We start from the raw sequence: 17,100 nt of genomic DNA, 5'->3' as shown, positions 1-17,100 counted from the left end.
GTTTTGTGGCGCACTTGATGTTGTCAATATTTGGAATTACAAATAAACTAAATTTGGCCTTGCAAAAAATAGAACAAGACATTGTAAATACAATGTCCATGGTTAATGGTAATTAAAAAAAACCTTCAAGATTTGATAGAGAATTGATGGGATAATTTCATGGAAAAAGTTACATCATTTATAGTTAAGCATGAGGTGGATATTCTTGATATGAAGAAAAATATGTTGTTATGGGGAAGAGGTGTTATCGTGGAAATAAATCTCCACAAGTGACAAATCTCCATCATTTTCGAGTTGAAGTATTCTTGAGTGTAATTGATCTACAATTGCCAGAACTTGAAAATCGATTCAATGAGGTAAGTAAATAATTATTGATGTGTATGTCTTGATTTTTCCCCTATGATCACTTTTCTTCTTTTCATAAAAAGAGATTGTGACGGCTTGTAGAATTTTATCCTACAGAATTTTCAGAAGCAGAATTCATGGTTTTTTAATATTCATTGGGTAATTTTTCATTACTGATATTTGATGTGATGAGAGATTTTGAAATTTGAAGGATCTAAACGAACTTTCTATTAAACTTGTTGAGACAAAGAAAAATGAAACACGGGTCTATTTGCTATTGAAATTAGTGTTCTTCTTCTTGTAGCAACTGCAACTGTGGAAAGATCATTTTCAGTGATCACTATTATCAAAATCAAATTACGGAATAGCATGGAAGATCAATTATTGAATGATTGTTTAGTTAATTTTCTAGAAAGAGATGTGTTTACGAAAGTTAGTATCGATGATATTGTCAATCGATACCAAAATATGAGATCTCATCGTGAACATTTGTAGTTATTTAATGCATTAGTGATTGTTAATTTGAAGTTTCATACCTTTTAATAGAAGTTTTTTTTTGATGTACTTTATTATTTTTAATTTAAATTAATTATATTAATTATCAAACCTACCAAATTAAAAAATTTAGATATGTCACTGCATATAATACACTTACTTAATTGGGGTGTGATCTCAAAATTATGATTAATTGGGGTGTGATCTCAAAATTATGACTTGTAGACTTTTTTTTTTTTTTTTTTAACTATAAGGATATAGTAACGGTGCATTGGTGATTCATAATTGTAATTTTCAAAATTATATTTGAACAGAGATACTGATTCCTGGAAAAAAAAATTATAATTTGAATATGTTGCATTAGAGAAACTACTAATATATATACATATAGTAATAATAATAATTACATCCAAAATTATTCGGAATTAAATTCAATTCAACTTTGGGTGACAAACTGTCATATAAAGCATAAAAGCATCAGATGGTAGGTGACAAACTGTCATATCTAGAATTAAATTAAATTAGACATGACAAATCTTGTTGTCCACAACACAACCATAAAAGCATCCGATGGTGAGTAACAAATTGTCATATAAGTTTTCTTAAAAATTAATATACATATATATATATATTAAATCACAAAATCATTATTTCATAATATAAAAGTTATTCAAAGTATAAACAAGTAAAATTCAGCATACCTTCCATCTTCATCAAATCAGGAACATAGTTTTTGAATTTAAATTATCCTTCACTTACACCATCGTGACAATGTGATAAAAAAGATTAAAGTCTAAAACTAATACTATTATATATATATATGTATATATATATATATTTACATGGAAATTAAATTTTCTTATCTATGCAACATACTCCCTATACAAAGAATTGGTAGTCTAACCTTGATCTTTGCATCAGAGACCATGACCAACAATTGTTTGGCCTCGAAGGCTGCTTGGTTTCTCTCTTGAGTTAGAATTTTCTTCGGTTGAATAGGTTTCGGAAGGACAACACCAAGATATACAAGATCCATTGCCTGATTTGAGTGTATGTTTAGATATATGCTCTATGTGGCCCTCAATTCTTGAGTTTTCGATGAATCTATGGTGTTGTAGTTGCAACTTGCCAAAATATTATCTATACCGACCAAGTTATGTTTAGTACTCCAATCGGAGATAAATTGGTAATATGGTGGTGAGGGGCATCTAGTGTCCTACTCTTACAATGGTGCTGCTACCTCCTTATAAATTGTATTTGAAGGTAAAAACTTATCAAACACTGTAGCAACTTTGGTTTGTCATATATAAAAACGAAACTGTGACTATCAGATCTTGACAGTTTTGACTTGTATTTGGACATAAGGTGGAGAAGAAGAAAAAAATGATTAAAAGAAAATGGTAAGCGGAGAAGAAAAAATGAGAGAGCACTGAGATGAGAGATGTAAGGTTTTTATAGAGGAAGCTGACCATAGGTGCAAAGTGTAATAACACTTGTCACTTTGCATGTTAAGCAATACTCTCAATGTGGTAGGTGTATTTTGGAATCTTTATCCAATTATTATTATTATTATTATATTATTAATTTCTTTTTATTTTTATTATTGTAATATATTTTTTTTATTTTTTTTTAATAAATAAAAAGTAAGAAAATAAGCAACAAAGAGAAGGGATAAATTGTGCATTTAAAATAATTGTAAAAATAAATTTTGATTTATTGTGTAGAACATCAATCTCAAATTTGATCAGTGCAATATCATTCGAATGATGACAAATAATATTCAATATATGTAAAACCGAACTAATTTTAAAATTTTAATAATGATTATGTGCTTCGAATTTAATAAGTTGAGAAGTACAATATTTTCGTGATGTCATTCCATATGTCGATAATAATTGCCTAAGTGATCTCATTCCATATGTCGATAATAAATATCCTACAAACATAAAAGTAAATGAACGGTTGATTTATGATGTCTAAAATTAAATCTAAACAAATAATATTTAATTTGATATTAAATACTATAATATTTAAAAAAAAAATTATTGAACTAATAAAATTTTAAAAAATACAAGTATATATATATATAGGCTTTTTGGGAGCCCTTTTAACCTTACTTGACAATAGTATCAATAAATTATTTTATTTCATTTTAAGTTAACGAATAAAATAGTCTATTGTTAAAGCCCATTAACCAAATTTGAAAGGCCCATTTTACAGATGGCCTGACAGTACGGCGCCGGTAAATAATCTTCAGTCGAGAATGAAAATGGAGGAAAAGGAAGAAGGCAAACCGGCGAATGGAATGATCGGAGACCACTGGGGATGGGCGGCCGCCGGCGCGACCCAGTTTGTGTTGGGGATTTTGGCCTTCCGGAAAGGATATTCCGGCGATTCGAACTTAATGCCCTTTAAGGCTTTCGCTGTTGCTTCGCTCTTCGTCGGCGCTGCAGCCACCTCCGCCACAGCTTCCCTTCGAGCTTCCGGCGTGCGCTCGGTGAGAGTTCAATTACGAAGTAGTCTCCGTGTATTTTTTTTTCATTGAATTGAGGCTAGGTTTTGTTAATTGTTGAGAGGAATTCTTTCGATTTAAAAGCTATTGTCTATTTCCAATTCCGGATTTGTGCTTTGATTTGGAGCTACATTTTCAATTTCCCAAGTGTGTTTGATATTTTATCTGGATTATATGTGTTTCAATTATGCATTTGGATTATGCTAATGGTTATTGATTTGTTATAAGTGTTCATATCATCATTGAATTGAAATAAGCTGCTTCTGATTGGAATTTATCGATTCTGGTGAAGATGATGAGTGTCTAAGCTAATAAGGAGAAAACAATTTAGGTGAAGAGTATCTGATGTTTACTGCAAGTTCATGAAAATTTTTGAAACAAAGATGTCTATGAATTGATTTAGAATGATGGTGAAATGTGTTTGAGGGTGAATGTTGTCTTGGTGGTTGAAGATGTCAATTTCGTGTGCATATAAACTTGTTATAGTTTGAGGACTATTGCAATGAATGAAGCTTTAACTTTGTTAGAGTGACTTTCTGACCTAAAACCTTTAAGTTGTTACAAAATTGTATAATATTATGTGTGTATATCCAATAGGAGTTCTTGCGTATGTGTGCGCAATCTTTTTTGCAAACTTCGCTTGTGGTTAGTCTTTTGGAAAATGGGTTGTGATGGAATTTGAACATGAGGCCTCTCGTTTTGTTCCCTTATTGATTATTGTTTCTATAGTTGCTCCTTTGTTCGAGGTAAATGTAGTCAATACAAAAATATTAATGGCTTTGTTTTCTTTGAGGGTTTTTTCAATTTTTTTACTAGGCGATTCTCTTGTTTTCTATAAAAACGCACTATATCTTCTCGCAAAACATCACATCGAACCACGATTTATATGCAAAGACAAATACAAATCAAACACACCCATCGTGTCTAAATGTAAGGACCTTTTAAGTGGTGATATTTTAGGTTCACATTCTTAACAAATTAATATATTTGGGGATGTAAGTAGTTAGTTCGGTGTGCATATATGACACACAGACATATAGATACAATAACTTTGGATAATTGAATTAATGCCGTAATAGTGAATAAGAGGTCAAGAGTGATGGTTATGTTTAAGGTTTAAGGTTCAAGTTTTATGAGTAAGGAATAGCTTTTTCTAAACTAAAATAGGAGTAAACATTATTGATTTATTGAACTCTTTATATTTCTCTTGCATACCGAAAATATATTTAAACAAAATTTGTTATTACGCAACACCTGTTTCTATACCATGCTTTGTTGTGTTTGTAGTAAAAACTGGCCGGGCCTTTTTATTGAATTTCTCAGTTCGGTTAATTTGCCTGAGGCGAAGAAAATGCGTTATCTGAAATAAACATTTGTGAATCTTTCAGGTTGATGACATGAAGGCTTTAGGCGAAGATATAAGATCCAATCTAGGACTGCAGCCGAGGCCACGCAGTGAGTAGATTGCTTTATTTAGATGCATTTCATTTCCTAATTAAATGAAGTTGGCTTCCTTCTACTCAGATGAATTCATTCTTGATGAGGAATTTATGGAAATTTTGTGCAATAACAATCTCTCATTGATTGTTGAGTAAAAATTTCAACATCTCTAGTTGAAGAAGTTTAGCCAATAATTGTGAAATTTATGTCAATCTTTTTGTGACCACCATTGATGATGCTTTGTGAATTGAGATGTCAACAACCTAAGAGTGGTTGTTTGTTAGTTGAATATCTTTGAAGTGTTTCGAATATGAAATTTTTTTAATAGAAATTAGGTTTTGGAAATGATGTTTTTAAAGTACAAAAATACACACCTTAAACATTATATATTTAGTATCAAGTATTGGGATAGGAGTATACAATCAGAGATGTGTCAGTATGGTTTACCGAATTTTATACCTTATATCATATCGAAATTCAGTATGGTAGTTTGCCGTACTAGTACCTACCAAAAATTCGGTTTACTGAAAAATCGGTATACCAAAAATTCGGTACGATTGATATATTTTCGGTATATACCATATATACCAATATACCGAATATGAAATATAAAAATGATATACAGTATTTTTAATATATACCGAAACTATATATTGTTACCGTATTGAAAAAGTTTGGTACCGAAAATTTAGGTATACTAAAAGTTTCGGTATTTTCGGTATGGTTTGTGCAGTATTTTGGTATTTTTTTTCCCACCCTTATGTTAAGTTGTTGGTGGAGTTTGATTTTGATTTTTTTATAAATAATGGTTTAGATGCAATGTTTTGTGAAATAAATAGTAGTCCCTCAAAATACGGGAATTTAAGAAGTGTATAATTAGTAAATAATTAAAAATGTATTAGTGAAAATAATAATTATATAATAAAAATAATTATAAATTAAGATTAAAATAATTTATTAGTATAATTAAAATTAAAAAATAATATAAATTAAATTTTTTAAAATAAGATTAAAGTGTATTAATTATTTTTAAAAATATGAAAGTGACAAATAAATGGGACGGATGAAAATAAAAAGATGAACATGAAAAGTGGGATGGAGGGAATAGAATTTATTGGAAATCATATCAAAAAGTAAAAGTAGGGATATATTTAGAATTTGCTTAGTTGTGAGTTGTGAGTTATAATTTTAAGGGCAAACAACATTTGACTATTTTTTAGAAGCCGTGGCCTCTCCAATAGAGGTTTTTTGGTTAGGCTTTGAAAAATCGACCATACATTACAGCAAACGCAGTAAAGCAATTTTAGAAAGTTTCTCCTTTGTGGAAGCTGCTTCTCTCAGGTCACAAATTAATGCAGATTTGGAGGGTACTTTTTCGGCGCGGCTTGGGAACAGTTTGGAGCGGTCCATGCCCAAGGCCACCGATTTTCTCTTTTCTCTTTCCTTCTTTTTGCAACTAGGTAGGGGTGTCAATTTGTCTTCTTTGATCGTGTTCTTGTCGGATTGAGTTACGAGGTAACAAAAAAATTGTCAACTTGAACCCAATCTAAATCCAAAATTTGACTTGAAACTCTAGACTAACAAGATACAAATTCGTTTGGGTCGGGTTCAGGTTGACCTGAATTAGTTTCAAGTCACCTGAAATCCGAAGAAACCCGACGCGAACCCGGTACGAAACAGACCGAAACTTAAAAAAATTCATTTTTATTTTTATTTTTATTTTTAATATTATTTTATATTTAAAATATTATAAATTTAAATAATAATAATAAATAATTACAAGTCAACCCGAAACACGAAATTCGAAACATGACTTGCTTTTATATTTCGGGTTATCAGGTCAACCGGGAACACGATCCGAACATCGACACAAATCTTTTTTGTTTTAGGTTCGGATCGAACCGATTTTTTTGCAAGCTCAAAATACCCAAATTCGAACCTGAAAATTTTCAAATCAAACGAGTTCCCTTTTTTTATTTTGGGTCAGATTTAATTTTGACACCCTCCTAAGGTGAGCATCAAATCAGACGATTTAAGATGATTGGTTGAACACGTGTGCTATGAAAGCTGTTTTACAAATATACCCCTGAGCTTGCTCTTAGTTAAATTTTCAAGCAAAAAACTAAATTCTTTGAAGAAAGTCTGGTGTAGTCGAGACATTGTTCAAACTATTTTCTCCAATATGTTTTTTTTATCTCTTCTCTCACACCCACATCCCTCAAACATACAAGACGGACCGAGCAATTTGTGGCCGTTCAGAGGACTTTGAAAATAAATACGGTAGAAAATGACAAATGCGCCCTGGTTTTGCTTACATGTATGTCCACCATTTGTATTTAATTTGACTTAATATAAATACAATTATTTATCTTAAATTTGAAAATTATAATATATGTATATATATTGAATGGACTCTTTCAAATAGAAAATATTTATTTTATTGTAATTTAAAATAAAAAGTTCAATTAAATTTTTGGTTAAATAATGTTTTTATATGAGAAAATAGTATATTTTTATTAAAAATCGTGTAGAGTGAATATTTATATATAGTATGTTATTTTTTTAGAAAGATAATGCTAGTTTTAGTGTTTTAGGAAAATAGAATTTTTGTTGTTAGTCGATAAGAATGATTAATATCTTTTGGGGAATTATAATGTTTAGATAGAATAGTTTTTATAATTTTTTAAATATTTTATAAGAAAATAGAAGAGACATATCAATATGGGTGGATTATACCAATAGATTTTTACTAAAAAATATGTTTACTTTTGTCTATTCGATGGATTTATATTTACTTAACAAATAATACTTATGAACTTATTTGACTTTTGTATTATTTTATAGTTATGTAGGTGTAAATTATCTTCTTTTATATTGATATTAATGGTGTTGAATAAACAATGATAAAATATTAAAATATTTTAGTATTTAATTAAAGATATTTTTCTAAAAAAACTAGCCTCACCAATTGAAGAAAAAATGAGAAAGAAAGTTAGAAAGGTAACTGCTTTTATAGGAACCTAATATGTTTAAGCAGTTGTAGTAGGCGCTTCAAAAGAAACTCACAACTTAAGAATACATACATTTGAATTGGACAGACAAAAATATATATATATATATATATGACTCAGACAGAAAGAGTAGTATTTAAATATAGTATTTTTGTGTGTAAAAAAATCTTTTGTCTTTATATTTTAATTTTGATGTATTGGTATTGAAATAAATAAATATAAGTTAGTAAATGTAAAATTTGCACGAAACATCTTTCTTGCCAAAATTGATATTTGGTTCTAAATAAAGATCTAAATTATGCAATTTTTATACAAATAAAAAACATAAAATATTTTAAATAATTTTTTTAATAAAATAAATAAATAATTGATCAATCATTTATTTTTGTAGTTTTTATAAAAAAAACAGGTAACCATTTGTCTTAAAAGCTATAAAATGAAGGATTATTAAATTATTTATTTTATTTATTGTATTCAAAAAGATTATTTAAGATATTTTGCATTTTTTATTTGTATAAAACTATTTTAGGTTTTTATTTAAAATCAAAATTCAATTTTGGACAAATAGAGTGTTTAGTGCAAAATTTAAATTAACACAAGAAATTTCACGCAACAAATAAAATATAGAGTGTTTTGTTCATTTTTACTAAATCACAAGAGGGTGTTATATAATTTACCATTTTGTATTTGGACAGCGAATATAACATCTGTAAAAATTTTTAGTGAGTAATCATATCATATATATATATATAACAGTTCAAAAATGGACCCCACTTTTTGTAAATTTATGCAATGGTATGGGGTTTTGAAATAGTGGTACGGTGGTTTCAATGTTAGTCGATAAAATTGATTTTTATATATATATATATATATATATATATACAATCCGTTCAACACCATTCATCTGTTGGTGCCAGAAGAAAGAAAAGAAGACATGTGAGGGAAGGGTAATTTATTTTTTTTTTCTTTACGCAAGGCAAGGGTGTGTTCTTCAGGCGACAAAAACTTTATTTCTTTTATCGGAGAAGATTGCCATCCGGAGAAGAAAATTTCTTCAAGCAAATTTTACAGGGTATTCTTCTTTTTTTTCTTCAGGCAAGTTAAGTTTTACAGGTGTTCTCTTTTAATTTCTTCAGGCAAGTTTCACAGTGTGTTCTCCTAGGCAAGTTTATTTTTTTCTTCAGGCAAGGCAAGGGTGTTGTTTGCAACAGAAACTTTATTTCTTTTATTAGAGAAGATTGCCATCCGAGAAGAAAATTTCTTCAGGCAAGTTTCTTTTTTTTTTTTTTTTCTTCAGGCAAGTTTTACAGGTGTCCTTCTTTTATTTCTTCTTTTACAATGTGTTCTCTTTTTATTTCTTCAGACAAGTTTTTACAGCGTGTTCTTTCTTTTATTTTTTTTTCCTTCAGGCAAGGCAAGGGTGATGTTTTTCGGGCAACAAAAACTTTATTTTTTTTCAGGGTGTTTTTCTTTTTTTTTTTTCCAAATTTTACGGGGTGTTCTCCCTTTATTTCTTCGGGCAAGTTTTACAGAAATTCTTCAGCCAAGTTTTACGGGATGTTCTCTTTTTATTTTTCAGGCAAGTTTTACAGGGTGTGCAAGGGTTTTTTTTTTCTTCACGAAGAGGGAGGGTGTTGTTCTTTGAAACTTTTACTTCTTCAAATTGTTATATTTTCATATTATTTGATTCATATTCATTTTTATTAATTAATTTTTTTAGAATTTTTATATAATTTTTGAGCCATTTTGACAAAAATTTTCTACTACGAGCCGTCTTCTTTAAGTAAGTTTTTGAATTTTGTTCTTTTACAATCCACGGTAGGAATTTTTTTTAAAAATATTTTATCTATATTTAATATGATAAGTTATCCAATTTTGTAATAAATATTTTTTTATTGATAATATTGAATTATTTTGCTATTCTTCTTTATTAATATTGAAATTGAAATTTTGAATTTATTTATGGTTATTTTTTTTATTTTATATTTAATTTCTTCGGAAAGAGATGAATGTAAAGAAGAAAAAAAAAATAGAAATTGATCATAATTTGTATTAAGTTATATGTTATTTTTATTATTTTTTTTTCATTTTTTTAGTTTTGTTTTATCGTTTTAACTCTTTATCAATAAATGTGGTGGTTTTACGGTTTTCTCAAAATTTGGTTTTAAATAGGTTTTTTAACTGAATGTTAATGGGAAAATTAATTTTTACCGTTTTTCATATTGTTTATAAATGAGTTGAGTAATCACAATTTTTTAAAATTTTCATTTTATTTTTCACTATTTTCTTATTTTCTTTTCATATTCTCTCAATTTTTAACAATTGTTCTGATATTTTTTTATTGATTATAGTTTTTTTGTTATTCTTTAAATTGTTTATTTTGATGTGGCGCATAGCAAGAGTTATAATTTTTTTTTTTACTTTGAAATTGAAATTTTGAATTTATTTATGGTTATTTTTTTATTTTGTATTTAATTTCTTCGGAAAGAGATGAATGTTAAAGAAGGAAAGAAAAATCAGAAATTGATCATAATTTGTATTAAGTTATATGTTATTTTTATTATTTTTTTTTCATCACATAGAGTTACAATACTATAATTAAGTTATCTGGGGAATTGATTTTATTTGTTAAGTTGTAAACACATCCAAATATATGAATAATAAATTTATTTTCATAATCAATCAAATTCTAAACACATCTAAATATATGTATAATTTTTATATATTTTTTAATTGATTTTGTTCATAATAAATTAAATTTTTATTTTAACATTAAATCATTTTAGTTATATTGCATGTTTTATTCCAAATTTTAATATTAAATTATTTTGGTTATATTGCATATTTTATTCCAAATTTTAATATTAAATTATTTTGGTTATATTGTTGCATATTTTATTCCAAATACATAATATAAATCATAATTTATATTACATATATATGATTTCTTAATTTATTGTATGATATTTAGTGTGGAAAGGTGACGGTTGTGTAGATTCTTAATATATTTTTTATTAATTAATATTTAATATATTTGTATTTAAAAATTATAAAATAAATTTAAAATAAATGCATAGTACTATCCAAAGGTAAATGCATATATTTTACTAATTTTTTAAATAATTATATAAACACATATATATGTTTAAAAAAAAATATAGATTTAGGTTATAAATTTATTCTAGAATTACAATGTATATATTGATAAATAATTTTTATTTGTAATTACGATTATAAAGAAAATATAAAAAGTATTTATTTGTAATTCCGATTATAAAGAAAATATAAAAAGTAATAATATTATATTATAATTTTATATTCAATTAAGAAATAAAAATAAAATACTACAAAATTTAATATTTATGAAGATAGTATAATTCATTAATATTATTTTATTTTTTTATATGGATTAAAAATATATATATATATAATATAAATAAATTACTATTAAATAAAAAATATATGATTATAATTTTTTTTCGTTGATCTCACCGTGCGTAGTACGGGTATTCCGCTGGTATATAAGAAAACAAAATCTACTTTTGTTACATAGAATGGAATTGCATATAAATGATAGTAGATAATTGAATTGCATAGAAAATAAATTCAGCAAAGAATGATAATTGATTTTTTGTTTGGTAAAACATAAAATTTAGTTGCAAAACATAAAAAAAAATATACAACGCACGCTATATTGCTAGTTGAAAAAAATATATCGATCATTAAAAAGATGATAAATTAGATAATAAAGAAATATTATTGTATTTTTTATTTATATTTTTAGTTTGATAATTTATTTTAATAATAATTTAGATATGATATTTTATGATATTAGAACGATATAAAAATTAAATAATAGTAAGAAAAATAATAAAAAATAAACTAAAATTAAATCGTAAAAATTAAATATAAAAATATATCTATATATATATAAACACACTGTCATCTTTTAATTTCATTTCTCTCCATTTTCCTACACACATAAGAGAAAGAAAACTAGAGAATAGGAAATAATTTATTTATCAATCTTGAATTCTATCCTAAGTATATCAAAAATGGATCTGCTAAACGGATGGATAGAAAAAAAATTGTAATGTAATCGGGATTAAAATTCCTGTACATACATTTTGCTGCTAAAATTTGTCTTTTACATATCCAATTGGATTTTGCTGGTTGGAAAGTTGTCAATTCGATAAATATTATGCTTAAAATGAATGAAAAATAAAAGAATAAAATAAAGACACTGGAAATGCCCAAAATAAATACAAAAATTTACTCTTTCTGTCTCGGATATTTTGTCCGCTTTATTGTAAATATGAAAATTTAGGAGGGATATAATTAATAAATAATTAAAAATATATTAGTAAAAATAATTATCATAAGATAAGATAACTTATTAGTATAATTAAAATTTAAAAAATTATAAATTATATTTTTTAAAATAAGATTAAATGTATAATTCTTTTTCAAAAAAAGAAAAATGATAAAATAAATAGAACAGACGAAAATAAAAATATGGACATGAGAAATAGGACGGAAGGAGTATCAAATAAAATTAGCTAAAGGGTAAAATGGAAGCTAAGGGTTTAATGCTTAAAAGTTAAAACTAAATAAATTCAGAATATGAATAAATTCAACAAGCTATAGATAAAGACACGAAAGCCACAAACAAGGAAATGAATGCCCTAAGTTTTTTTGGTTCTCCAAATTCTTAAGTTCTTTATTTATACAACAATTTTAAAAATTTGATAGTATTCAACTTTTTGAAAATATTACACTAAATATATTTTTCTCTCACAAAACACTATGTTAAATATTAATATTTTACTACTTACTACCTTCATCCGATTTTAAGGTTCTCATTTACTTTTTACGTGTTGATATTTGAATATTACTTATTATATCAGAATGTAGTATAAATTAAGAAAAAATTGTAAAAGTACTTATATTAGTGTCTTATAATACTAATAGAAATATAATTCTATAAAAAATTATACAAATATAATTATGTTTTTAATGTTAAATACAATGACATAAAAAATAAATGTGATCTTTAGAGACGGACTGATGAAGCTTGAATTTAGAAATTTTAAAAGTCTTTTGTCGCAACAAAACTATAATAAATTTACCATTTATATCCTATGATTCAACTTCTAGTTTTTCTCCGCCATCACTGAATTCTAGAACCACTTGTAATAAAATTTTATTATCCCATTTTCATCTGCTTAATTGGGATATGTTTTGGCTTATATTATACTCCTTCCGTCCCATATCTATATATCTATTTGCTTTTTGCACAGAATTTTAAAAAATATTATATTAGGATATAGTATAAATAAAAGTAAAAAGACTAGATTAACCATATTAGTATTGTTTGATACAAAAGTAATAACATTTGTGTAATATATTGTAAATTAAAAGGGTATTTGTAATGTTAGACAAATAGTACAATTACTAAAAAAAATGATATTTTATTATAGAACGGACCAAAATAAAAAAATAGATAAATTATTGAAGAACGGAAGGAGTATTTCTTACTAATGTAATTTGATTATTGATACACTTTTTTAGCTTATAAATTAAAATTAAATTCAGCTCAAATTCAAAAAAAAACAAAAAAAATAAAAAAAAAATATTATTGATATTTTTGGCCCTATAATCCAACCCGCTTATCACGGGTAAATCAATCTCATGCATGTAGAGAGAGAGAGCGCTCAACAAGCATTTGCTTTACTTAGTCATTGGTTGTTTACTTTGTGTTTCTAATTTTCAAAATTTCTTGTTTGGTCTATCGTTATTATTATAGTTTTTGATGTTTCTTTAAAATTTTTACATGATATTAAAATTGATAACAAAAAATACATTGCATTTTTTTTTGTTCTGATTTTATATTACTAAATATAAATATTTATTTTATTTTAGTTTTGATATTCCTTAGATTTTAGAGGATATTAAAATCCATAACAAAAATATACTTTTATTTTTGTTTTTATTTTTATTTTATATTACTAAATATAAATATTTATTTAATAAATAAAATATATTATTTTTTTTAAAACTCACAAATAGACGCTGTTAGATATTTTAGAGAAAATAATGAGATCGTCTTATTATCATCAAAATAAGGAACCTATTTGAAATACTTTATTTGGGGAAACAATGTTTGAAGTAAGAAATACTTCATCTTACTTATTCCAAATGTGCTATTTGAAATTTTATAGTAGATTAAGAAATTATAATATTTTATTAATTAATACAAGTGTGTAAAAAGAATATTTTTTTTACCGTAAATTAATTTAAGGTATTTTGATATTAGTTTATAATTTTTTTCTCATAAAAAACAATGTTTTATTAAGGATATTTTGGTATTAGTATATAATTATTTTTATTTGTTGATGTATTTTTTCAACAATAAAAAAGTAAAATCTGAAAATAGGAAACTATCTTCGAATTTGATATAATTAGTGCTCGAGATTAGGGATCTCTAAACACTATAGAATACATAAATAAAATAGAAAAATAAAATTAAAGACTGAAAAATAAAGCAGTGATCCCAAAAAACAATTCTCTTGAATTTGATGTCTATTGAAGATGCTCTGCCAGTTGCTGACCCCCAATCCTTAAATATTCTTCAGAAAAGACGTTTCGGAACCGTCGCCAGCAACCGCCGTCAACCGCCCACAACGAAACGTTTTGAAGCGTCGTCTGGTCGGTTACGGTAACCGTCGCGCCAACCGACCAATCCAGAGACTAACTGATCGCATAGACCTAACGAATTCTTGGTAGTCCCACCAAGCGACCCCCATCTGGTTTCTTGTCCGACCTCGTACCGTCCGTCTCATTCTTCGCCCGACCTCACTTGGTCCGACCTGCGTAATAACCGTCCTTCTTCGCCCGACTTCCTCTTTCGACCGACCGCCGTATCAGCCGTCCTTCTTCGCCCGACCTCAGTTGGTCCGACCGCGGGCCAACCGACTATGGACCATCCGACCGGACCAACCGACAGCGAACCAACCGACCGGCTCTGTTTGCCTTATCTCCTCTTGACAGACCTCCGCGTCTGCCGATACTTCTTCTTTGTCCGACCTTCATCTTGACGGACCTCCGCGTCTGCCGCTACTTCTGCTTTGCTCGACCTTATCACGTCCGATCTCCGTGCCCGACCTTGTCCTGTCCGACCTCCGTGTCTGACCTTATTATGTCCGATCTTCCGTGCCCAACTTTATCTTATCCGACTGCGGACCTTCCGACCTGCTTATCCGACTGCAGTCAACCGACTGCAGACCAACCCACCTGAGTGCATATTTTCTCCTTTTCCGCCCGACTCCGTGTCCTAACTTCCTTTAAGATCCTGCTATTATTATTATTATTATTATTATTTGTGCGTAACATTATTAAAATATAAAATGAATATTTTTGAGTGATTATGACAAAAATAGGAATATATATATTTTGAGTTGAGAGAGACGAAATTAAGAAAAAATATATTTGAATTGGAACAAACAAGATAATATTTTCTTCATCTCAGATCTCTTGTATACGTTATCATTTTAGTTGTTCTCTATTATATGTCTCATCATTTTTTTGTAAATTAATTATTGTTGCATTTAATTTAACATTCAACTACTAATCATCAATTACATAAATTAATCAATGTTGTAATTAATCAATTATCAACTACTAATCATCAACTACATAAATTAATTAATTATTATTGCATTTAATCCAACTTTCAACTATTAACAATTAATTTAGTAAATTAATTATCATTGCATTTAATTCACTGCTAACAATAAGAATTAATTTTAATTGCATTTAATTCAATTTTTAACTATTGACCATTAACTTCATAAATTAATTTTATGTAATTCAATTTTCAATTAACTTTATAAATTAATTATTATTACATTTAATTCAACTTTTAACTACTAATCATCAACTACAGTAATGAATTATTTTTGTATTTAATTCAACTTTCAACAACTAACCATTAATTTTGTAAATTAATTATTATTGCATTTAATTTAACATTAGACTACTAACCATCAATTACATGAACTAATTATCATTACATTTAATCTCTCTTTCAATTACTCACAATAAACTTTATAAATTAAATATTGTTGTACTTAATCCAACTTTCAGCTACTAACAATCAAATATATAAAGTAATTATAGTTGCATTTAAATTCATGAATTAATTATTGTTTCATTTAATACAATTTTCAATTACTAACTATCAATGATATGAATTAATTATACGTTGTATTTAATTCAACTTTCAACTACTAACCATCAACTACATGAATTATTTATTTTTAATTAATTATCGTTATATTTAATTTTACTACTAACCATCAATATGAATTAGTATTTTTGTATTTAATCTAATTTTCAACTATTAACCATCAACTAAATGAATTAAAACTTTCAACTATTAACCATCAACTAAATGAATTAATTATCACTAACTATTAACTTTATAAATTAATTATCTTGCATTTAACTCAACTATGAACTACTAACAATCAACAAGATGAATTAATTATCCTTCCATTTAATCTAACCCTCAACTACCAACTACTTCATTAATTTTCCAACATAAAATTTTTGCCTATTTCTCCTATAAAAATTAGTCATTGCATTTTACAAGCGCTACAACTTCATTATATTTTCTTCTTTTTATTGCTTAACTTTTTTATATATTTGTTTCTTCTTGTTGCTTTCGGTTTCACACCTATCAATATAACAGTATGTCTAACCGAACTATTTGACAGTGACTAAAAGGAAAAGTTATTGTGTGACATTTTTTAGAGTTCATTCAATATGCAACGGCAAGTAAAAGTCAATTTAATGAAGCATTTTGGAAAAATAAATTATTGTGTGACATTTTTTCGGAGTTCATTGCAACTTCAGGTTGCAATTGCAAGTAGAGATTAATCATGAAGCACTTTGGAAATGAATTGTTATACATTAATGTAGATGATGGTTAATAGTTGAAAATTGAATTAAATGCAACGATAATTAATTCATATAATATGGAATAAATTAATTTTCGTTGTATTTAATTCAACCTTCAACTATATGAATAAATTATTGTTGCATTTAATCCAACTTCCAACTACTAACCATCAATTACATTAATGTATAATAATTTGTTTCCAAAATGATTCCTTAGGTTGATCTCTACGATGCAATTATAATTTAAATGGACACCGAAAAAATATCACACAATAACTTATTCTTCCAAAATGCCTCACTAGATTGACTTCTACTTGCCATTACATCTTGAGTGAA

At 26.9% G+C, this 17,100-nt stretch overlaps 1 protein-coding gene across 1 annotated transcript; it reads left to right on the top strand.

Moving 5' to 3' along the window:
• The first annotated feature begins 3,069 nt into the window (after positions 1-3,069).
• LOC127250535 (uncharacterized) lies at positions 3,070-5,046 on the top strand. Its single transcript, XM_051273864.1, has 2 exons — positions 3,070-3,337; positions 4,741-5,046. Exons 1-2 carry the CDS (start codon positions 3,104-3,106, stop codon positions 4,813-4,815), a joined length of 309 nt encoding a protein of 102 aa, XP_051129821.1. The 5' UTR covers positions 3,070-3,103; the 3' UTR covers positions 4,816-5,046.
• Positions 5,047-17,100: the final 12,054 nt, after the last annotated feature.

Source organism: Andrographis paniculata, unplaced genomic scaffold (genome assembly GCF_009805555.1).
Source record: "Andrographis paniculata isolate CXL003 unplaced genomic scaffold, ASM980555v1 Contig37END, whole genome shotgun sequence".
NCBI lineage: Eukaryota > Viridiplantae > Streptophyta > Magnoliopsida > Lamiales > Acanthaceae > Andrographis > Andrographis paniculata.
The sequence above is the reverse complement of the archived record's forward strand: the minus strand, read 5'-3'. Positions and strand labels throughout refer to the sequence as shown.